Source organism: Cygnus atratus, chromosome 4 (assembly GCF_013377495.2).
Source record: "Cygnus atratus isolate AKBS03 ecotype Queensland, Australia chromosome 4, CAtr_DNAZoo_HiC_assembly, whole genome shotgun sequence".
In the NCBI taxonomy this organism is placed as follows: Eukaryota; Metazoa; Chordata; class Aves; order Anseriformes; family Anatidae; genus Cygnus; species Cygnus atratus.
The window spans coordinates 66438802-66462680 of NC_066365.1; the positions used below are offsets into that span (position 1 = coordinate 66438802).

At 38.0% G+C, this 23879-nt stretch overlaps 1 protein-coding gene across 11 annotated transcripts in view; it reads right to left on the bottom strand.

The window, feature by feature from the left end:
• Nucleotides 1–23879, bottom strand: part of ABLIM2 (actin binding LIM protein family member 2) — a 139816-nt gene that overhangs the window by 87373 nt on the left and 28564 nt on the right. For all 11 annotated transcript variants that reach the window (XM_035547244.2, XM_035547242.2, XM_050710415.1 and 8 more), the window contains exons 2-3: nucleotides 15506–15649; nucleotides 866–1049 (exon numbers count right to left, since the gene is read on the bottom strand). In XM_035547244.2, coding sequence (XP_035403137.1) covers nucleotides 866–1049; nucleotides 15506–15649 — 328 coding nt within the window. The remainder of the gene's footprint in view (nucleotides 1–865; nucleotides 1050–15505; nucleotides 15650–23879) is intronic.

Sequence of the window (23879 nt, forward strand, 5' to 3'; positions counted from 1 at the left end):
TCCAGGCTCCAGTTTAGACAGAGAAATTATTAGAGCATTTGCATTTACTTCAAACTGTTGCAACAACAGTGCATTTCCTGGAAATCTGGTGTACGTAAAGTTTCTTCCAGAAATCTTCAACATATGTTTGTGCTATTTCCACAGAAGAGGGTTAAGATATGGTTCCAATAAACATCAATATTTTACTGCAGAGCCTGCAAACATTGCCACCAACACTGGGTCACAACATGACATATGCATGCACAGGAAATTATCCCAGTGAACTCCACCAGGCTGCTCAGGGAGGGGACAACCTGTATGCTGTGTCACTTGTCACCTACACTCCTGTGGGAGAATCTTCGTGAAATCCAACACATACATCAGTGTCTGTGAGCCCAGGGCCTTTCTGTTCTATTTTAAATGACTACTGTAGTTTCTGGGAAGCAGCGCTGTGATATTTCAGTTTAAGTCTATTCATACTGTATACATTTGGCTTGCCTCAGATTCAGTCAATGGTTTCTGAATCCTGTGTAACTTCAGTCAACAAAATACAAAATTGAAGACATCAGAGAAATAAGACAATATTTGGGGAAAAATGTTTCACTGTAGACACAGTGGCAATTTCTCAAGCACCTTGAAAACCTCATATATAAAATACCATAAAACAGAGAAAGCATTGAAAAAAAACAAATGAGATACTCAGAATTTTTTTTATCTGCTAATTTTTATGGAGCAGATAATAGAAAACAGATTTTTATATATATATATATGTATATGTATATGTATGTATATATATATATATATATATATGCTACAAGTTTGAATGCCTGGCATTGGTCTTTCAAAATCTATTTTTAAATGAAATACAGCTTCAGAGAACACATACCTGCACACAGCACACACAAAACAGTCTGGGTGATAGGTTTTGCCCAGTGCTGAGACCACTTCTCCCTCAATGAATTCATCGCAACTGAAGCATCGTGTACCATAGAGTCTCTGGTAGTCCAAAGTACAGATGTAGTCTCCCTGTCTCACAAAAAATCCTCCTTGAGCCAGGTCACATCCACAAGCTGCAGGAAGAAAAAAGGCAGACTCAGAAGGCTGAAAAAGGAAAGCTCTCTTTCTAAGATGATGCTGATTAGTACGGTTCCTCGTGGAGTATTTTAGCAGTTCAATACATGGGCTTATGGTCACAGATAGTTTTGTATCTGAAAAACACCACTTTTATAGTAAATTACATCAGTGGTGTATTTTGTACACCAATAGTTTAGATTTATTCCTTGTAAAAATACTAACTTCGGTGCAGATGTCGCTAGTACAGATTTAAGTCTTTAAAAGTTGGGTACAGGGCTGGCATAAACAATACTCACAATTATATTTAATAGGTTAAAGGAAATGCATAAGGGATGTAAACCTTCATAATCCAAAGCACCAATGTTACAATCAATGTCTCTGAAATTACTCTACAATTGCTTGATATTCTTCCTGGACACAAAAGTGGATAAAATACCACTCCCTCTAAGTATGGGATTTGGTGTGCATGACAACTGCTGTAAACTTCTGTGGCAGTTTGCAAAATCTTTTAAAACAGATCTTAGGTTTACCTGATAAAAGTCATGCACCAAGAATGAATTGGAGAGATCTCCAGAAACATCTGCTGCTGGCAAAAGAGTTTTCACTCCTATCTGTCAATTTATAGTTTTAAAGCTGAAGCTGTAGGAAAAGGTTAAAGTTGATTAACCAAATATTTGTGAGAGTTTTCAAGAGGCTTTCTCCATTGCACCAGGGATGGAGCTAGGCTGGCATCCTGAGATTATAAAATAGGAGAGGGACAACAGCCTCTCTCTCTCTCCTGTATGGCTGAAGTAGACAGAGATGCAGGAGATGATCTTCATCCATACAGACCAGGATGTTTGAAAACCTATCAAACTGATTTACAACTGAAATTGAAAATGGTGATTCTGCACTGCACTTCTCTTATTCTAAGCCACAGTATAATACATGTTACTACAGTCTTCTGCTCCTGGGGACATGCACGTTGGGAAGTACTTCCAGCAGCAAACCATGCTTACAGTCAAATGAGTCTGAGACGTGTAGCAGAGCAGACTGTGACAGTGTCACTACTCGGATACAGCACGCAGAAGAGCGGAAATGATGCCATCCCAAAATTGTGGAGGTACTTAAATGTCAAAAAATGTTCCAGACGAAGATTCCTGCTTAGGTACCAGAGTCCACAGACAATCTGTTTTTTAAAAGTAAAGCTCCTTGTTCACACCAAAGCCTCATTGCATGGCCAGAATCAGATGTTTTGTATGTAAACAATGAGAAACGAGTCCAGTAAGCATGCTCGAGGCACAGAGTAACGCACCCACAACACAGAAAATCCTAGAAAGCATAGGACCCTGTTGTTTTCATTCAAAACCATATCCAGTCATGTCTTTTTTTTTTTTTTTCTTTTTTTTTTTTTTTTTTTTTTATCATCTTGCTTAATAGCTAGAGACTGTGGCACAAGAGGCCTGGACTCAAGGCCCTATTTAAAACCTGAGTGGGCATCTAAATCTCATTCTTTCTCCCTGGAGATGCCCCTAACAGCTACATGACAAAACAACAATCATGCTGAAAATGTATTACTATATGAATAAGAACCAAAGAGCCTGGGTTAATTAACCTTTCTTAATTAACCTTTCTTTGGCTTATAAGCCAAAATAATTCCAATTATATTGCATTTACCATGGACAACAACAATAGGTTAGATGATTCATCTTGCAGTACATTGTTCGTGTGCCTTACCTCACAGGCTTAAGATGTATGCATTAACATTTTTCTTCCTCACCATTAGCCTTTGGTCTAATTTTTAGTAATGACACACTTTTTGTACAAACTCTTCACAAGACTTGCCAAGTGTTACAAGTTTCTTTTTGTTGATATATTTCACCCACATATGTACTGGTGTGACAAAAACACAAATCAGATATGGATTTAAGACGAGGATGAGCAGCATGCTGAGCTGATATTAACGATGTAATAGTTCTAAATTGTATTAGATAGTGATTAAGCTTGCCGAGTGGGTCATAAGTGAAGAAATTTAAAGGACATAATTAGTTTTTTGAAGGGACCAGGGAGAGGTTGCTTCCCTATAGAGTACTTCTTTATGCCAACAGTGGCATATCTTTCTAGAGTGCAACTGGAAAAAGCCACCAAGAACTGTTTTGGGCAAGATTATATCATAAGATTAATAGTTACTATAGCCATCTGAACTATGAAGACAAGATTGCAGCATAGACAGAGATGCTTTGGCAAAAAGTAAAGACAGATTTTTATACAAAATCATACAAAATGCACAATGAAGTAGCAGCTGTCTGGAGAATGAGGTGGATGTTCGTAATGCTCCAAAAAAGCTTTAACTGCCCGTTGCCTTCACCCTCACCAGGTGAGCGGCACCCCTCAGCCCTCTGCCACAGCCGCTCACAGACCAAGCTTGGCAGGAGATGCGGGGCAGGAACCGACTAACACATTTTTGCCTGCACCATCCAAAAGTAACTTGGAGCTTGGCTTCCAAAACAAGGAGATGATGAGGAGACTGTAATGTACTCATAAATTATCTGTCGCTACTTTGTCTTGCAATCTTTACCCACCTGCTACTCACCTGTTTGTGCAGCAAACACAAACCAATGTTTTTCCTGCTGACGTGGGTCCACACAGGCTCTGTCTCATTGCTGTCAACAGGACCCCACTACTGAGGCTCTGGGCAGGTGGCATCAGTGGCCCTGCCACTGGAGTCAGACGGGACCCTGTCTCACCCTGAAAGTACTTGCCTTCCCCATCACTGCCACAGAGGTTACAATTACCTTGGCTTCTTGTGTATTACTCCACATCCCTTTGCACTAATGCAAAGGAGAGGATCATGACAGTAAGGGGGACTGTATGCCTTGAGACATGGAGCAGGCAGAAGGAAAGAAAAAACTTGCAAATACTGGCAATCAGAGAACTACAAGTCATTAATGCTTTGGATGCACTGTGCCAAGTAGGCCCCATGGAGTTAGAGAGTACTGGAGGCACTATACCTTTTGAGACCTCATCTAGCACACAGGGTATAAATTGCTCAGTTGTTTTCACAAAAGACTGATTCACACCGGAGCAGGTGTAAGGATGGCTATCAGGATGACATGAAAAAAAGAAAGCCTATTTTAAGAGAAAAGCAGAATTTAGCTTGTTTAGCCTACCAAAACAAAATGTAGCAAAACCTTAGAAAACAACTAATATCTAAACATAAATCTGAGGTTGAAACAGAGTGAGTTAAAGAAAAGATGAAGAGGTATTTACACCCAGTGAGAATGTTGCCACAAGAACAAGGGAGGAAATTAATAGAAGTGTTTCTAACCATCACAGGTAAGTAGATTTGGAACAGGAAACCAGTAAGTATGAAAAAAGGAAAAAAGGAAAAAAGGAAAAAAGGAAAAAAGGAAAAAAGGAAAAAAGGAAAAAAGGAAAAAAGGAAAAAAGGAAAAAAGGAAAAAAGGAAAAAAGGAAAAAAGGAAAAAAGGAAAAAAGGAAAAAAGGAAAAAAGGAAAAAAGGAAAAAAGGAAAAAAGGACTCAGATCTCTACAGCTTTGGTATTAAGTCTGAGCAATATTAAAAAGGGATTGTGAGATGTGATTGATTGAAATGTTAGCTTAAAGAGACTATTTTTAAGGGTAAGAAATATCACAGAATAATAAAAAGCATGAAGTGTGAGATGAGCTAGGAGGTAATTATAAATACATGTTTATAAATATACATATATTAAATATCTTGGGGATTGTGTACCTTAAATCCAATACATCCATGAAATACAAATATCAACATTTTAAAATACATTTCTTTCATTTAATGCTTTTTCTTAATTAAGCAGATGCATCTGTCACCCTCCATAAATCAGCACTTAATGAATGTTACAATATAAGAAAAACCTGAACAGCTTTATTCAACTGTTCCCCAATAACGCACAAAATGTCAACCTCTTGAATGCTATGCTTACAATGGAAAGTGCATAGGAAGGGATACTACTTTCTGTGTAATACAGTAGTAGAAATACACTGATATAAATAGGTTATAGTAAAAATTTATTTGGAACCAATTAGATCTGTAACAAATTGAAATGTCACTACTGGCCGAGATACTTATTTTTCTTTGGAGATTTGATAACCTCTTCCGCTCAGCAAGGCTATTACCTCATCAGTGTACATCAATGTAACTACTGATTCAGTTTATTACACGAACATTTTTATGGAAGAGTATTATAACTTCCTTGAATATTTCTTTTATAAACTCAGCTGTTTTTAGGTCAGTAAAAACACAGCTTGTGAAGATTATGACTGAAGCAATCTTACAGGTGCCATACTAAAGATTTTTTTTTTAATTTTTGCTTTTAAATGAAAAGAGGTTTTTCAGGCAAAAACATCAGGTACATTGTAAGATACTTAATCACAGAAAAAAGCTGGGATGAAAAGTTTTCAAACAGGCTTAGCTGTCACACAGCAGTTTACTTTCTGTATCAATAACATCACTTTTAATATTTTTTTCAGCATTCTAAGCAGTTTAAAATAATTTTTAATAGATATTGATGCCACATTTGTCCCCCTAATCTCAATTCTTGACAATGGTCATCAGTCCTTCTAGGACTTTCCTCTAAACTGATTAGCTATAAGCAAAACAACTATGCAAGAAAGTCCATTAACATATATATATATATATATATATATAATTTTTATTTTATTTTATTTTGCACAGAATACTGAGCAGAACGGGCCTTTGGCCCTTCCTTTGTATCTTATTTTAGCACGTGTCCATAACAGACACCACTTATGTGACAGTGCACAGAGGTGCTACCCTCTGCAAAATCTTAGTATTTATTCATGAATGGGGGAAAACGTAGCTCATGAGTGACTTTGGGGCACAGGACAGAGTTGCCGTGGTTATGCCCTCCCACTCACCCCCCGACCTAGCAGTGTGGGTGAAGTTCCACAACCCTCTGCTCCTGGCACGTTGCTCCCCCACCCGCTATGCTCTGCCACCTACAGCCCAGCTCATGAGCCCTCACGACATCCTGCACTCTTTGAACCATTTGATATGATTTAACTCAATACCCAGCTGACAGAGGACAACACTAGGAATCCAGTTAAACGCTGGCTTGAATATTAAAAGAAGTTCCACTTTACAGCTGAGGAGATCTGAAAAAAGACCCAATGGCTCTCCCTTGGGTGAGATGCTGCCCCTTTTCCTGCTGCAGATGTGGGCAGAGACACAGTGCCCAGCTGAGATGGTCCTGCACACCTGCAGAAACAAGAAATCAGGGAAAGGAAACCTGAAGGATGCCTGGGGAGCAAGTCTGAAGGCATTCACCAGACCTCACTCTTCTAGGATAGGAAATCAGCGTTATGTCACAGATCCACTCCTACCCAACAGTTGTCACCCGAAATGAGTATCTGGAGGTAGGGTTATTTAAAACCTAGAAACAGCTTCCCACTACTACTGAAGTTCTTCTTACTGAAACAAGGAAAGCATTGCAAATATAGCACTTGTGATAATAAAGAGACAGTGACATTGAGAAACTAAGCTGTTTGTCATGGCATTACCCTGCACAGCCAGGCAGTGCCCCACACTGAATGGTAATTGGCTTTAGGAGCAATTTTTAAGCAGTGAATAAACAAGTGTTTGTGTCCTGCTATGGTCTCTGGCAACAAACCAGTACCAGCACGTGGTGGGGGACTTGAGAGGAAGGTAGCTGCACTGTTTCTGAAGAGGGTACCTCAGGAGGGCTTCTCCCACAGCTCGGTATTTCCACTCATGGAGATGGTTTCCAGTTACCTGACACCAAAATACCTCCTACGGATCTGAGGGGTTCCTCTACTTGCTAGAAAAAGGCGATTTTTTTTCCCCCAGCCTGGTGTCTGTAACAGCACCTGGAGCACCGTCATTTATGCCGTGTGATTTCACAGCCTAAATCCACAATTCTTTACAGGTGGTTCATCACATAAGGCCTACATCCTATAAAGATAAATAATAGCAATTAATTAGGGAAATTTAAGCACACTGCTAGCCCTGTTATTGCATTCCATCAGTATTCCTTTTGCACTCCTCTATTTTCCTTGCTTTCAAATGAGACTAGTGAAAGAAGATTAATTTTTTGGCTGTGTGCAGGGCCTGAAAATCAGCTGTGTCCTGAGAGGCTCAGAGGATGCTGCGCTTGCTGTGCTGCTGTATGCTACAACAGGCTGTAACAGTAAAATGCGCTGGTCCTCTTGTCATCCAAGCAGAGCTGTTCTGCTTTCAATCTGCCAAACAAGCAAGCATTTTGCTTATCAACTTGTAAATGCATGTATGAAGGTGGTTTGTTTGTTTGTTCGTTTTAAATTGTTTCCTTTCCCATTTGTTGCCTGACGCAAGCAACCAGGCATGAAAACAAGACAGGAGAGAGAGGCATAGTCCCTGAAAATAAAAGGAAGAAAAACACAACCATAATGTTACAGGCTAAACAAGGAAAAAAATATCTGCTTTCCCAGTAGCTAAATGGAAATTTTCTTCCTCAGCACCGTGGTTTAAGTCCATTTCTAGCATTTCCCCTCCATCTCTGAGATGGATCCTGGTGGCTGACTAAGATCCCAAGAATGACACGCTAAGTATACTGCCAACATAGTTCTGTTTTGGCAGAAATATACCATTGATGCAGTCTGGGAGCCCATTCTCCAAAAGCCCATTATTATTTCTGGAACATTTCTCATGGCCACTATGCCCGTGAGAAACAACAGCAATCACCTGGCAAGCTTCCACTGCTACAATTTTGACTTAACTTCAAACTGACTTGCAATTAATTTGAAGTGGTCTAAACCAGTTTCCAGAAGATAACTGACTGTGATGCTTTCTGCTCTGTGCTTTGGTCCTGATGAGTGCTGGTAAACTTCTCACAGAAGTTTTGGAGAAGTCTTCTGCCTCATAATATCTGAAATACCTGTAATCTCCAGGACTGGAATCTCATCTCATTTCTTAGAGTCTGTGGCAAACAAAAGAAGGACCATGCAGCATCAGAAAAGGTGTGCTGGACCCTTCCCCAGCTTCCAAATAGGAACACACAAGCAGGCAGCTTTAGCATGGTACAACCAGAACAGTTTTCTGGAGCAGATAAGACACAGAACTGTGGGAATATACCTTACCCATCTTGCAACATTTCACCGTACATGAGTAGCATTGATAACAGTCTAGCTCTCGAGCCACATACTTCAGGGTAGGAAAACCCTTAGAGATCCTGAGTGATCTTACGAGATTGATGAAATATTAAAGACTCAGGTGCACTAATTAAAATGAAGGAGACTTTGGGGAGTTTCTTGTGCATTATGTAACTTGACTCCTTTAATTTATTGGAACTACATATCTAATAATTTTTGCATTAGTGCATGTCAATTTTCCACTTCCCTCCTGTAAAGCAGAATTTCCCAATAGCTTAAAGACAACATAACGGTCCTATAAAAGCTCTCACACAGTGTTACATGTGAGAGAGAGCACTATGTACATGGCTCTTCCAAGATACCACAACAACTACCAGGAAATCTAGAAAAACTGGACGGTTTGTAGCTCCTAACACCTTTGACATTTCTGACAAAATACTGCTCTCATTTGCCAGACTAATTAAGACAGTGTGTCTCTCTTTTTTTTCCTCTTTTTTAAAAACAAACAAACAAACATGTAAAGTGAAAACATTAAATATTTTCTATTTTTTTTTATAATGATGCTTTGGGTGCCAATTACAGGTTTGCAAATTAAATAGTGCTTCATCTGACTACGCACCAATATGGCAGATGGTCTGGTGTTAATGAGTTGCAGAAAGCAGGAGGTGCAATAACAGTACTGTGGCAGTGATGAATTTTATGCAACAGCTCTGTGTCTCTGTGCAGACCTCCCATCACCTTGGCACACTGAAATGTCCAGTAACTACCCCAGCATGGTGTCTGTATCCTTGCTGTACCTCCGTGTGAAAAAGCGTGATACAAAGTCCCTCTCCATTGAGGCAACTTTGCACTGACATCTTTTGCGTGGGTAAAAACTTCACCCTAAGAAGAGAATTTGAGCAATTCAACAGAATTACAGGCTTTTCATGGGGGTGACACTATCTAATGTGGGCTGAAATTATGTATGCTCAAAATTGCCTTATTTGAATAATAACTTTACTGCCTGCAAAGTTTATGTTTCCATCCAACACTTCATTTAATGAACATCAAGCATCATTTTAAAATGCATTCAGTTTTGCCTTATGCACATGGCTGTATCTGTGGTTTGGATCATCCCCCAGAAGTTTCAGCAATAACTTCTTTAAAAATCTGATCCGTGTTTTCAACAAGCACTTTGCTTTCAAGTATAACTGCTCCATCTTTGGACTAGAAGGATGGGATTAAGGCTAAAAGTAAGGCAATGGAAGGACTAAAGAAAAATGTAAATGTCTATTAGTAAGAAAATACTGGGCAGTATCCTAGGTGTAAAGACTAGAGTGAGCAAGTACAGCTTTACTATGCCCTAAAAAAACTAAGGCCCCACACACTGTGTCTTTATGAAATGAAATGAATCTAGTGGGAAACCAGAAATAACAAAAGTTTGGATTCCTGTGTTTGATGGTTAGATAAGCTCTATTTAAATATTAGGAAGATATTCCTTTTCCAGTACTTGCAACCATGATACTTGTAACTCTGTCCCTTTCACCAAACTTTACAAATATTACGTAAATTAATGAATGATACTTTAAAAAAATATATCATCAGATTGTAGATGAAATACATGCCTTGAAGCAAAGCTTTCACTAAAGCATTGATGTGGTTGCTATACCACCAAGACTTGAGGGGCTTCAGTATGTTCTTTATGAATCCAAAGAAAGGTTGCAACTAATAAGAGTAAGTGATTAAAACAACAGAAAAATTATCAATTACTTTATGATACAGAGACCTCATTTCAGGTTGGATATTAGAAAGAACTTCCTTACCAAAAGAGTTGTTAGGCATTGGAATGGGCTGCCCAGGGAAAGTGGTTGAGTCACCATCCCTGGAGGTCTTTAAAAGACGTTTAGATTTAGAGCTTAGTGATATGGTTTAGTAGAGGACTTGTTAGTGGTAGGTCAGAGGTTGGACTAGATGATCTTGGAGGTCTCTTCCAACTTAGATGATTCTGTGATTAACTTACCTTTTTTTTTTTTTTCATACTTAATTAAAGCAAGCTTTAATTATTAAGTTGCTTTTAGAAAGCTAGCGATTAGTGATTTTTAAAGTTTAAAAATCTCAAACCACAACACAACCACTGGCCGCTGCAGTAGATCATTTGTACGATGGCAGAAGTGATTTTTTTTCACTGATAGAAAATGTAAAGTTAGCATGACATTCCTAAATCAGCCCTACACCAACCGTACTGTCAAAGAAAAACTTTGTCAGTATTGTGTCAAAAGTGTGTTTTTTCCCTATTATACTGAGTTAGTGTGGGATTGCAAGATCCTAAAGGACTTCGGAAGTGATGGGCATGTTGCTGAGAGTGCCTGATGAACAAGAGCCACAACATTTCAACCCAGTGCCTGAGATACCACACATACCACGAACCCCACTGCTTTGCCAAAAGCTGCGACTCAGAAATCTTATGAGTGAGTTTCCCGTAAATGACTCCCATTCTGAAATGTGAAACCCCTTAGCTATGTTCAGATACCAGTCCCTCAGATCACACAGCACAGCTTTTAACATACTTATTTATATCCTAGCAGATGCATTTGATCTAACAAACAAATCACTCCTACTACCAAGTTACTTTACTTTTTTAACCTTTTCAACAAATATTCTGTCCTAGCCCTTCCCATTAACATGGCTTCACAACAAATGGTATAAATCCAGGCTGCACTGTATGTTCTAATGAAAAAAGCATGCATGTAAGGGCCTTAATATTGATCTAAAAATCCAGACCAGGGCTCTTTCACAATTCCCAGGAAGTTGTACTGCTGCAAGATAAACATTGACCCACCTACTTAACTCCAGCTGAAGATGTGAAATGTTCTACCAGGTTAATTAAACTAATAAATCAGAATACGTGGGGAAAAAAAGTGTACTTGAACCTAACAGCCATGCTGCCATGAAAGACTGCACATTCTGCATCCATAACAAGACAGCAATCCAGGAAATTCTGATTAGGGGTCAAGCAACATAACCTATGGATACATACATAGTGAAGCTTATATAGCACAATGGTCACGTTGTTTTTCTTTTCTTTCTTTCTTTTTTTTTTTTTTTTTTTTTTTCTTGGGACCAAACCAGTTCATCTTACATACGAGCCATCTTGTACAAAGACCAGCTTTGCAGGACTTTCCCATTTAACTAGGGTGAAGGCTACAGAAATTTTGCATGTAAATAGATTTGCAAACTTGCTATGGATTTTCCATTATTTAGTCTGCTAGAGTATATAAAATATTATATAGAGAGAGTATATAAAATACTGTAAAGTATGTTTTCTGGTTTTATATGAAGCAATAGTAATCATATTACCCATACCCTTAGAAATGCTGGGCTTTGATTCAGACTTCCTTATTTCCTAAATACTGCATTTGCCATAGGCTACTGCTACCTTGTAAATGTCAGGATGCTATTACACCACAAAAGAAGAAAAACTTGAGAAACATCTAAGAACAAGGTAATTTCTATCTTTACATAGGGCCAAAAAGGTTATTCAGGATAATACAATCACAGCACCTACATCTCTCCTATCTACAATTCTATGTTAGTCTGTGCCTCTCAGGGATCACTAAATTATGCTGTTGTAAATGAGCTCCAGGTGAGCATTTGCCTAACACAGTATGCAGTATGAGAAGCAGTCCTGACAGACACTCTCAGAATGAACTAGACATTGCAATTAGTTTGAGTTTTATTGTCTGAGTTGTCAATATTTTATCACCTCTTCTCATTTTCCCTGTTGCTTTACATTACAGAAGTAGGAAATAATATTGGAATTTGCAAGTAAGGGAACTAAATATTTTGAAGTCTAATGAATAAAATGTTTGCCTTATATTTCAAAGGCACTTTCTTCAATTGTAACTGCACTTTTATTAAACCTGATTAAAGTGGGACATATTTTAAAGACAGAGTAAAAATTTGAAGTGGGACTCAATGGCACATTCCCTACAGCCTTTTACTAGCAGATTAGTTGTGCACTTTAACAGTAAATAATATATACAAATAGATATGAGTATAAGCATTGCTTATCATGCATATTTACCTCCATAGATCTTATTAAACTTTGATGTTAGACAAAAATAGCAGGTGTTCACAGTATTTCCATTACATTATTTTAACCTGGATGTGTACCTCACATTCTTGAATAAGAACAAGAATCTTGAATAACAACAACAATCATTTCAAGAACAAGAAGCATTTCATAACTTTTCTCGGAATTCTTTAGAAGCGTTATCTGGGGAATTCAGGAAGAACTGGATGGGAATGAGTGACTTTATACTAACCTTCCTTAGATTTGCATGGTTGTATCATTTATTTTAAAGGTAAACAGCACCTACTGCCATTACCATTCTGAGCATTTCTGAAACTCGTAGTTCTCACAGGAATAATCAGATGGCAATACAGCGATATACAAAACTATCTTTCTACCCTAAAAAAAATGAAACACCTAAATGTCTATACTGCCCTGTCTACTAAACCTCACATTTTATCCAAAACTCCAACACTATCTGGTAAGTGGTTTCACATTTCACACATATTCAAAAAGTACACACAACTTCTTTGAGTGTAATATCACTTCTGACATATCAAGTCATTTAAACATACTTCCAATACCTCTAGACACCTCTCAAGACATGGTCATTTGTACTTCTTCATGATCTCTTAGTCAGTTTGTGGTCTTCATCCTATTACATCTATACATATGAAGAAACAATTTTCTGCAGTCTTGAAAGGATCTTAAGCTTAAAGCTGTCTGATGACGGCTATGAGATGGTTTAATATGGAGGCAGTCAACCTGAAGACGCTGGCAGCACACAGCTCTGCCAGCCCACACCCAGGATTAGCTGTCCTGGGACTGTCCTGCTGCTGCACTGGATGGACATCCCCTTCTGAGGTGCTATCTTTGGCAGATGAAGCAAAAGGGGGCAAACTACATTTCTGAGTACCATCAAAATAAATGCACTGCAGGGAGGAGTCAACTGTAATGTAAATATATTTTCAGGGTAGTCTCCCTGTCCATGCACAACAGTCTAGTGGCATGACAGAGAAGGGTTCAGAAAAGGGGTTGTGGCATGAATCTCTCCTTCAAGCCTAAAGGGAGGTAAGTGGTTAACTGACCAAGAGAACTGAGAAACATTTTTTGCTAAATCCTAACATATTAACTACATTTTACCATCCACTGATTTAAGCACACGATTAAAAACCCAAATCACATTTGTCTAACCTAGTTTTCTTTTATCATTACATTAGATGGTGAAATGTATGTTCAGTTCTCTGTTCTATTTCTAATCTCATATAACAATGTGGTAAGTCCACATTGGAAATAAACTTACCGTTCATAAGTAACATATAAAACACCAGAAACAAAATAAAAACAGATATCAGAAATATGTCTGCTAACTGATGGAAATGAAAAGTAACAAAAAGAATTATGGCATTTAAATAATGAGGAAAAACAAAAATTAATTTAAAAAATCACTTGTAAATTTAGTATTTACCAAAATTACTAATACCATGAAGCAGTGTAACCATGCATCTCTTATACCATCTCTCGTGTGCTAATTGGGAGTCTGATGTGTGGCTGACAGAAGCTGCCCTACTTCTTGCTTGTTAATATAGTGGGGTGTTTTTTTTTTCTCATTTTGTCCAAGATCTGCCTGAAGTGAACATACTACTACTGATTTCTATCAGGCAGGTAGGAGAGGTAGGATTAATGTACTTCCTAATCCAGGAAGGTTTCAGTGAAAGGATCAGTGAAAGTTTCAGAATCAGCTTGCTGCATTTGTGGGTGACAGCCTGCAAAAGAAGGTGCTCTGTGAAATGAACACATGGATGTATTGTATGGTCCCTTCCATAGGACTTGTCAGTTTGTTTTCTCATAGCAGATCTGTATAAAAGAGGACTTGACTTCATCAAGACAATTAAACGGAGGATATACCAATATGTTATTGAGACTTCAGGAAGGAAACAACACTCCCGAACAATAAATCAGCTGCTCTCCTACCAAGTAAGGTATTAAAAACTAATTTGATGATAAAGTTAGCCAAAAGAACGGGTGACTTTAAAAAAGAAAAGAATAAGTATGGGTTGTGTGCTGCTTCAGATACCATTCTGATTCTGAATAGGCAACCCAAATACTTTTGCTATTTAGGATAGCACATTATGCTTACTTTTCTGCTGTGTAATTTTGCAACAAATTCAATTACTGAGCTGGACATTTAATACCATCTATCTGACTCATTAAAGTCTGACTCAGGTATTAAACACGATATATGGGATTTATAAAAATATCACTGTACCTGACAGATAATGACAGTTTTCTTTCTGATTATTTCCTTGAGAGTCTTTTGCTCAAATTTTAAACAGCATTAAAGAAGCACTTGATTTATTATTGAGATGCACACATTGCCTGGTAGACAGGTGCAGTGCAGGAATTACTAAACCTTGATCTAGCAGTAACCAGCTCTGTTACCATTGGCGAGTCGATTCATCACTTTTTTTGCCTGCTTCTCCTATCTTTGTCCCTCTAGATTGTTTCTATCCTACAAAGTTAGTGTCTCTTGGAAATAGTCACATCAACAGAGCTGGGACCATGTTCTTATTTCTAGGTGGTACTATAGGCACAGATAAATGCCATTTTAAGTACTGCTTAGTGATGTACTATTCAGTAAATGTCAGTTAACATGTTATTCATTTATACACTCAGATTAGATCTTTGCAACTTCCAGGTAATCTTTCAAACAACCATGTACCTACAGTCTGTCAGTTAATTCCCTGTTTCTTTGCAAGACACTTATATTTCTGTCATCCACAGTGTGTTAATATTAGATCCCTTCCAGGTGCCTATCTGGAGCAAACCAAGTAGTTCCCTCCCCAAAACAGAAAAGCACAGATGGTCACAGTAGGGTTCAAACATCACACTGTGACACAAGACAGTCTGAACAAACAAGGCAATGGCTCACCCCATGCACTGGAAAGCTGGGAGAGAGCTAACGTCGGGGTTTCTCCATAAATATTAGCTTTCTCCTACCCCATACTATCCTTCATTACCAGTTCCCCCAACCTGCTCTTCTTCAGGTCCCAACTCCATAGTAAAATCCAAGGGTTTATATCCATTCAAAACATACTCCACTTTTAGGATTTAGGATGTTTACACTGTTACAGTAAGCAGTTGTACAGTTTACGATAAATCCTCTCAGGCATGGATTGCGCTGTAAATTATTTTTATGAAGTTTCCAATACCATGAAGTCACATGTCCTGTGTTAATGCACTATTCATAGTAACAGCTGTCACAAACACTTACCTTTGCAAACAAAGCACTTAATATGGAAATATTTGTTCTGAACTCTCAAAACTTCTCCTTTGCATGGGTTTCCACAGGTATTGCAGAGAATTGCAGTACTTGATGGCTTCTCCAGTTGGCTATGTACAGCCTGGGGTTGCGAAACTGCAAGGTAAAACAAAAGGTAGAGCATTTTAAAGGCCATCAGATGCATAACTGCGATAAAGCCATCTTCTGTAAGACCTACAAATAATGACACTTATCACTTGGGACAAATCATGTCATATGAATAGAACAGTTTTAATTTGTGTAATTGGCCAGCACAGGAGAAAATATCTTCTGAATGAGCTGAGACTCTTCTTGTTTCATAACTTTCAAAGCTCATAACTACAAACATTTCAAACATAAATTTGAATTACTTGCTTTGTTGTATGTTCTTTTCAGGTACCCAAAAACTGCAGATGAAAGCTATTATTTTTATACAAAATACCATCAATGTGATTTAATAACTACTACACTGTGAGCTATCGATCTTTACCATTCAAGATAATTACCTTTTTAACTGATTTTAAGGCAGAAATACATTTCTGTAGATGTTTTGAGTTTATACTTTGAAACATTAACATGTCTGTAAAGACGTATATCTGATCATTAAATAACCATTCTGTAAAAAAAACTGATTTCAAGAGATTAGGCTTATTAGGTTAGTAAAAGATTAAGTGAATTAAAAATTTGCTGCCATCTTGTGATGTAAATTAGAAATTGCATTTATTAGACTGTTGATATAACCATATAAATTGACGTTACAATATATTATGCAGAACAGGTGAGATATGACCTTATTCTTTCAATTCAGCTGCAGTATATGCATGGTTTTTATATCGCCCTGTATTAAGTAAGAGTCTACAGAGTAAACATCATGACAGTTATTATATTGGGGCTGTACTATAATTCGAAAGATGTCCATTTTTCATAGCTAGAGAAAAATTAGTAACAGAAGAATTTATCACAGTTTAAGTAAATTACATAATTAATGACATTCTTCTTTAATGTGGCATGTTTATTCCATGGTTGGATTGCTTATTTCAAAGTGACTGATTTTTTAAAAATTTTACTTCAAAATAAACTTAACATTGTGCAAATTCTCATAGGCAAATACACTAAGTACGAATGGGAATAAAACATGTTTCCCTTTCAGGGTTTAGTGAGGGAATAATGTCACTGCTGCACAACCCTTTTCTTCCATTAACAACAACAAAAAAAAACCACACCATTACCACCAACAAAAAAACACATAATGAAATAACTTTTTCTGTGAGACTGCTGCAATATGATTAATAAATTTATAAGAGGCTGAGTCAAACTCACATTGGCCAAGACCTTTAATTTCTATTTCTACTGCAATATCAGAGTCGCAACGTCAGAAAGATGTATGATATAAATAAAATAAATAAATAAATGTAATAGTAATAATAAAAAGATGGAAAAACAACAACAACAACACAGAATTGATTTAATTAAAACCTAAAACCTAAAACCCACAGTGATGTCTGTATCTCCACCATAGGTAGGGAAGATACAGAGAGGCTGTGACGGTACTGCCATATAAACATATATGATAACAAATTACACCAAAATCTGGAAGAGAGTCTCATTCAGTTTTCTAATGTCTGTCCTTGCTGCACTTCCTCCTCCATTCTCACCCTCATTGCCACCACTAGACACCTAACAGCCCTTTCTGTGTCCACCAAGTCAGTAGTTCAGTGGGATGCTGAACCTCCCACTCAGTCTTCCCAGGGAAGTTTCTGGAAGTTTTGCCCAAACTGACACACAATACTCCCATAAACAGAAGTGTTTGTTGTTTTTTTTGTTTTGTTTGTTTGCTTGTTTTGTTTTGTTTTTGTCCTACGACATGCATGGGATTGAGCTGCCTGTGGCATTATTCACCAGCCATTAGCATTCTGTCTTGTCTACTAAAATTACCCATTCTCTGACTGTCAAAAAGTCCTGTTCAAAGCAATGTGATTTTTGGAGCTATTACTGAAGACCTGGTTATAATTAAGTACATATCCAATAAAAACAGCACAGTGCAAAAAGCAATTAGAAGTTTATAGAAAGGCAGATGCTCAAACTTACACAAACAGTGCAACACACAGTTCAAGCTAATATGAGCATCTGTCTTACTCCTCCAAAGAAAACAGAAGAAACTGAACTTTGCAGTGTTTAACTTTTGACATGACAATTTCTCTTTACTGCAACCTGCCCAAAACTACCCACCCCAAAACATGGGAAGTACCAGTCCTGTAAGAAACTGAAACAACTTATTTTCTTGAGCACAGTACTAGCTTATAACTGTGGAGGAAAGAAGCTTCTTTCTCCAGAATTAACACAAGCATCAAATTTGTAGCATTTAATTCATGAAATACTAGACTTAAAAATAGCTGACTAGCCAGAACACGTTGGCCTAAAAGAAGATACCGGAGGTGCTGGACACGCCACCAGGGAGTCCTGCAGCACCCTGCCAGGCAAGACTAACTGCTCTTCACTGCAGTCAAAATATTCTTATCTTTTCAGAGAAAACTATATTTTTCTTCTTCAAAACACAAAAAAAACATTCTGACTATGCATATACAGAATTGACCACTTCAACCTTTTTTCCTTGTTTTTTCATGTCAAATGATGATTTTTATAACCTCTGCTTCCTAGCTAATCAGGAATCACAGAACCATGGAATGGTTTGGGTTGTAAGGGACCTTAAAGCCCCATCCAGCCTGGCCTTGAGCACTTCCAGGAATGGGGCATCCACAGCTTCTCTGGGCAACCTGTTCCAGTGCCCCACCACCCTCGTAGTAAAGAATTTCTTCCTTATATCTAATCTAAATCTCCCCTCTTTTAGTTAAAAACATTACCCCTTTTCCTATTGCTTTTCTGTAGGCCCCCTTTAGGTACTGGAAGGGGGAAATTACGCATAACTTCTTATCAAGGTATAGAATTAAACAAACAAACAAACCAACCTTGGATATAAAATAAATTGTAAGAAAAAAGATGTAGTATTTCTTTTGGAATTCTACGAATCTTGAAGTAACACAAATCATATTTAAAATATGCATGTTAGATGAATAATTATTTTGCTTTCCTCTCATTTCAGACCTAAACTAATAAATATTTCACACAAAAACCAAGAAGGAATACAGTGCCTTTGGGCTGTTTATAAAACTGTTCTTTTGAAGAACAGTTTCAAATACTTTCTTCTAGCACAACAAAATGATGTAATTAATAATATATTTGTTTACATTTGAAGATTTAAAAATATATTGTGCTTTATGTTGAAATAACAATGATTGACATAATTTTGAGAGTATTAGCCAACGTAAAATTTTAGCTTATGTGTACTGAGTCATTTTAAAGTAAGTATGTTCAAATGGTAATTTTCACTATTCTTCTTTTATGCCTTTCTATATCAAAATCAGTCTTCAATGCAGAAGTTACAATGAACATTTAATGAGTGAAATAGTGAATTACTGATGGAACGTAATGATCTGAGACTACTTACCTGATCACAATTGAATAAGGAGCTCATTAAAAACTAAAGAATTACATTATACCTTGTTTTGCGGAATGTAATCAAACTAGAAAGTTCTTTCCTAACATTGAATGATTCGTTCTGACTCGAAATACAAACAAATGCCTGATTTTCCAAAATTTGCCTCCTCCCAGTTTGGCAGCATTCTACTTTGGCAAAAGTATGGTTTGTTTAAAAAAAAAATAAAAGTACAATAAGATAACTTCCTCAGATAGATTTACTTCTTTTCTGTTTGCTCTAGACATACACGCTTGCTACAAGCACTATGGGGAAGAGAGGATAATGATATCGCACATTATTAAAGCTGTTTTACAAATCTTACTGCAATTGTAAAATCATGTTTTCAATGTTCTTATGTCTTTGCCAAACTTCACCCATTTATACTGGCATTCTTCACATTTGGTGTTCTCAATCTCATGTCTTTACAGGAAATTTCAGACAAACTGCTTAAGCTTTTTATAAAGGTGAAAAAAATAGAATAAGATAAAATATATTAAACTGCAATGTTAAAAAGAAAGAATAGCACCTTGGAAGTACTTTGGAGTGAAGGCTGATGAGGAGATGGATTTTCTGACAGGTACACAGTTTTGCAAAAATCCACAAATATGTGGTCCAAAACCCCCCAATTCTTAGAATAAACCTGTCTCATTCAGCATTGCTAGACTAAATAGGATTTAGCAACAATGGGGGCTGAAGAAGAAATTTAGCTGAGACAGGAGTGTTTTGGAAGTAGCACAAAGGAAACTGTGGTGGCAGAAAGGGAGATTCGTGAGTCTCTGGTCATGCTCTGCTCTGAAGCCTGGAATGGAGAATTCAAATCCTTGGCAAAAGATCTCATCTAGGACTAGTCCACGCAGAGGATGACAAACAACTTTGCTATCATGTTGTCTTTTAACCAAATGACAGAAATCTTCACAGTGGATTACAAACATTATGAAGAAACATACGGACAGAAACTGCATAATTTGACATGGTCCTAATGCTTTTTCCAGTTTTGTGCTTTTATTTTAACTTAACATAAGGACCCACAGAAGCTATTACTGAGCGTAGAAACAAAGTACTGAAAAGTTAAGAAGAGTCACGCTTAAGAATATACATTCAGTTTCAGATCAGACCTCAAATATGAAGTTTAATAATAAAGACTTCCACCTGTTTTGACCACAGTATGGACACAAGTAAGGCCACACATCCCGTTTACTCCATATTATTTGACACTGTTCTAAAAAAAAAAAAATGTCTATTAGACTTCCTACTCTTGGTCACTATAGAAACATGAAATAACAAAGGACCAAATTACACAATTTAACCATTGGTTTGGCAGGTGCTTTCTGTTCTGTGATACAGATATTTTCGAGAGTGTTGTGAGAGAAAGAATAAAGTGCAATTTGAATGGATAGACAATATTGATGTGAATAAATACTTTATTCCTAAAGAAATCAGTCCCAACAATTACCTCTCAATCAATGGAAAGTGCTAATTCTTCAAGCAAGGTTCTCTGATGGATACTGTAGTACCAGAACCTAAAGTCAAAAGTAAAAGGAAAACCAGAGAAACGGGAGGGATTTGTTGGGATGTGGAGGTGGTTCCCCTCTCCTGTTCTTTTTGTGTTGGTTGGTTTTTTTGCTTTTTTTTTTGGTTGCTTGTCCTTTGTTTCTTTGTGTGTTTTTTTTTTCTTCTCTTCTTGAAATTGAGTTCAAAAGGGACAACCCTTTCATTTCAGACTCATGTAAATGCATTTGTCTTCAAATAGCAACCCTCCATCAGAAGAAAAGTTACACAAGTTTTTCCTCAATAACTATCAGCACTATTAGCTCGTCTGTAAATTCAGCAGGAACATTCCTACTTCATAACCCATTATATTCATTTCATGAGACAGAAACATTTTGCTTCAGCAAAAAAAACCAACAACTTGTAATATCTAGAATAACATATAAAATTACCAATATCAGATATTTGGTTCATAAAAAGATACAGCAAAGCCAAAGGCCACATTCCAACTCCAAACCAAACCACACGTTATCATTCTGAAAATGAATATTGTTCTGCATAACTGGATTAAGAGAAAATTATCTCAGCAGTGTTGACACTGAACCTTGTCATGTCTACAGCTAGAGATGGTTCCTGAAAATCAAAATAAACAAACAGGATACACAAATACCATTTACTTACTAAGTCTTTGGGAAACAGGACAGAAGTATTGATTGTTGAAACCCTGTTTTTAGCAACTTGGGGAGGGTGTGGTTCAGGACAGCCTGGAGGGGAATTAAATTTGCAATCTTCTCTGAGGAAGATTAGAGGAGAATCAGATGAGAATTAGAGACTGAAGCTCAAGTTATTATTTTGCCAAACATTTCTGGTGTTGCTTCAATCAAAACACTCAGATCTGGACTCAAAACCACCAGATGAAAGCAAAGGAAACAAGCATTGAAGTGCCCGTAAATGTCCTGTTAGGCATTATTTGTGGTTTTAGGTGTCTAAAGCTGGCCTCTGCTGCCTCTCCACTTCATGTTTGCGTGTAAAATACAGTGACTAGGAGCACTTCCAGTGCTGGCATGTGCACAGGGATAATATAATACAGTAATAAGTAAATAATAAGGTAATACACACGGTGTTTGAAGAACTATATGGGCGTGAGCTAAAAATTTCCCTTAGACAAGGTGTTTTTTTGTTTGTTTGTTTGTTTTTTTTCCCCTAAGAACTTGTGATTCATTAAGGAGCTCTGTGGGACTGTAAGATCTTGATGGTCCTGCAACAGCACGTTAAATATCCCATGGTGGCCTGTTCTAACATATTTCTCAGTGGTTTGTGTTAAAACCTTTTTCAGGATAATGCATTTGTGCACTTTGCGGTGCCTTTTCATTATCACGCAATACCTTTTCCTTCCATGCATCACAACAAAACAGACAGTTAACAAGGAGAAAGGGAAAGCTAAAGTGTTGCCTTGCATTTCCACATCACATAGCCCCTTGAGAACTCCAGCTAGCCATGCAGAGGGCTGAGCTGTGCCCACCCAGCACGCACAAGTGAGCTGCCCTCCCAAGCAGGTCTTTGCAGCACCAGCTGCCTGTGGTTGCTCTTGCAGAAATGCTCACAGCTTCTCCCAGCACCTCTGTCATGACTCCTACTCCTATTACTGCTCCCCTCTTTAGTTCATATTGTATAAGACAGGCGATTCAGCAAATTCAATAAATCTTTATGTGATAGGCCTCTATTTAATTAAATTCACTAACGTGGTCCAAAAAGACAAAATACCACAGTTTGAGAATCATGTTCCTTTTTGAACCATAAACCTGTTTCTACTGTTTATAAACAACAGCTTGCACAGTGCCTTTCCTTTGGCACAAGGGAGAGGACTGCATGCATTTTCCAGCACTTCCTATGGATCAAAATCAAATCAAAAATCTATAGCTCATACAGGACAGCAGGCAGTTAACATAAAGACTGAAACAACCTGTGATTTTTTGGCTAATTTCAGAGTTTATGGCACCAGAGATGAATGAGAAGCGTTGCCCAGCAGAATGCGAAGCAATACACACACAAGACATGCAATACAGCACAAGCACTCATCACACAAGAGCTCCAAATCTCACCATATGCTCAGTGCAAAATTTGCGTCACATAAACAAGCCTAGCACAAGCTAACCTCCTGCCCTCACCATTGTAATAAAATATTTACTGAATCCAAGTACAGTTAGAAAGAAATCTCTGCTGAATTTTAGGAACTGTTAGTGCAGCAATATAAAGGCTACTTTTGCATGGCTTCTAGTGAGACTGCAATGAGAAAGAATAGAGCAACAGATCTCCAATATATCTGCATGAAGTGATTGGTATTTTTTCATTATAATATAATGAAGTCTAAAGTCAATTAATATTAAATAATAATAGGGAAATTTAAAAATTGATCTGTCAACTAATAAGCGCTAGTATCATCGTAACTTCATAATCTTCACTGATGTAATTAAATTATCTGAAACAATTTGAAGTAAATGTTTAACCATCTTTCTCTACTCTACAGAATTTTCATGTAACCCCCAAATAAACATTCTTGTGACAATACCAGTGATTAAGTTCCCACGGTTCTGGATGAAAAACAAGTTATTTCAGGTCCATGCTCCCAAAAACGTGGAGTCATCCCGCCATACCTGTATCTTCCGGCATTCCCGCATTAATCCAGCTCTACTGGGACATGGACGTGGGAAATGCCCCCACGCGTTCCCGAGTCCTGCTCGTGGTGAGGAGCAGCCGGCGGTGGGACGAGCGGGCGCTGCGGCAGCGCGCTGTCACGAGAGCGGCTCCGGCACAACTGCGGCCAGGGCTCAGATGACTCCTGCAGCACCCACGCACAGGCGGGAGGCGAGCCAAAACCTTGCCGGCGTGTAAAAATAGCACCCTGCAAAAGGCTCAATGTTCACACGTCCGCAGGGCGTCCAGCGGTGGGCCACCGCTGGCAGGGACACAGTGGGACCGGTGATGCCACCTCCTATAGGCACTGCAGGGCAGCACCGGAAAAAAAAGGCTTGAAGAAGGAAAACCTTCTAACTGGCTGGACAAAAATTAAAAATACAGGCAGCTGACAAATTAAGCATATGGTATTTAGCACAAGCGAAGAAACCCCTCTAGCCACCCCCTCAATACAAGCTGTCCCGCTCCCCGTCCCTGTGCACAGGAGGGCACAGCACTGATTTCAGAAGGAGATGCTCAGAGCTCACTTCTCTCCAAAAAGCAGTCACGGAGATAACTGGCAGCCCAAAATCTCTCCCCTGATTGCTCATATGGAGCTGGACTGTGCATCACTGGAGTAACAGTGATGTA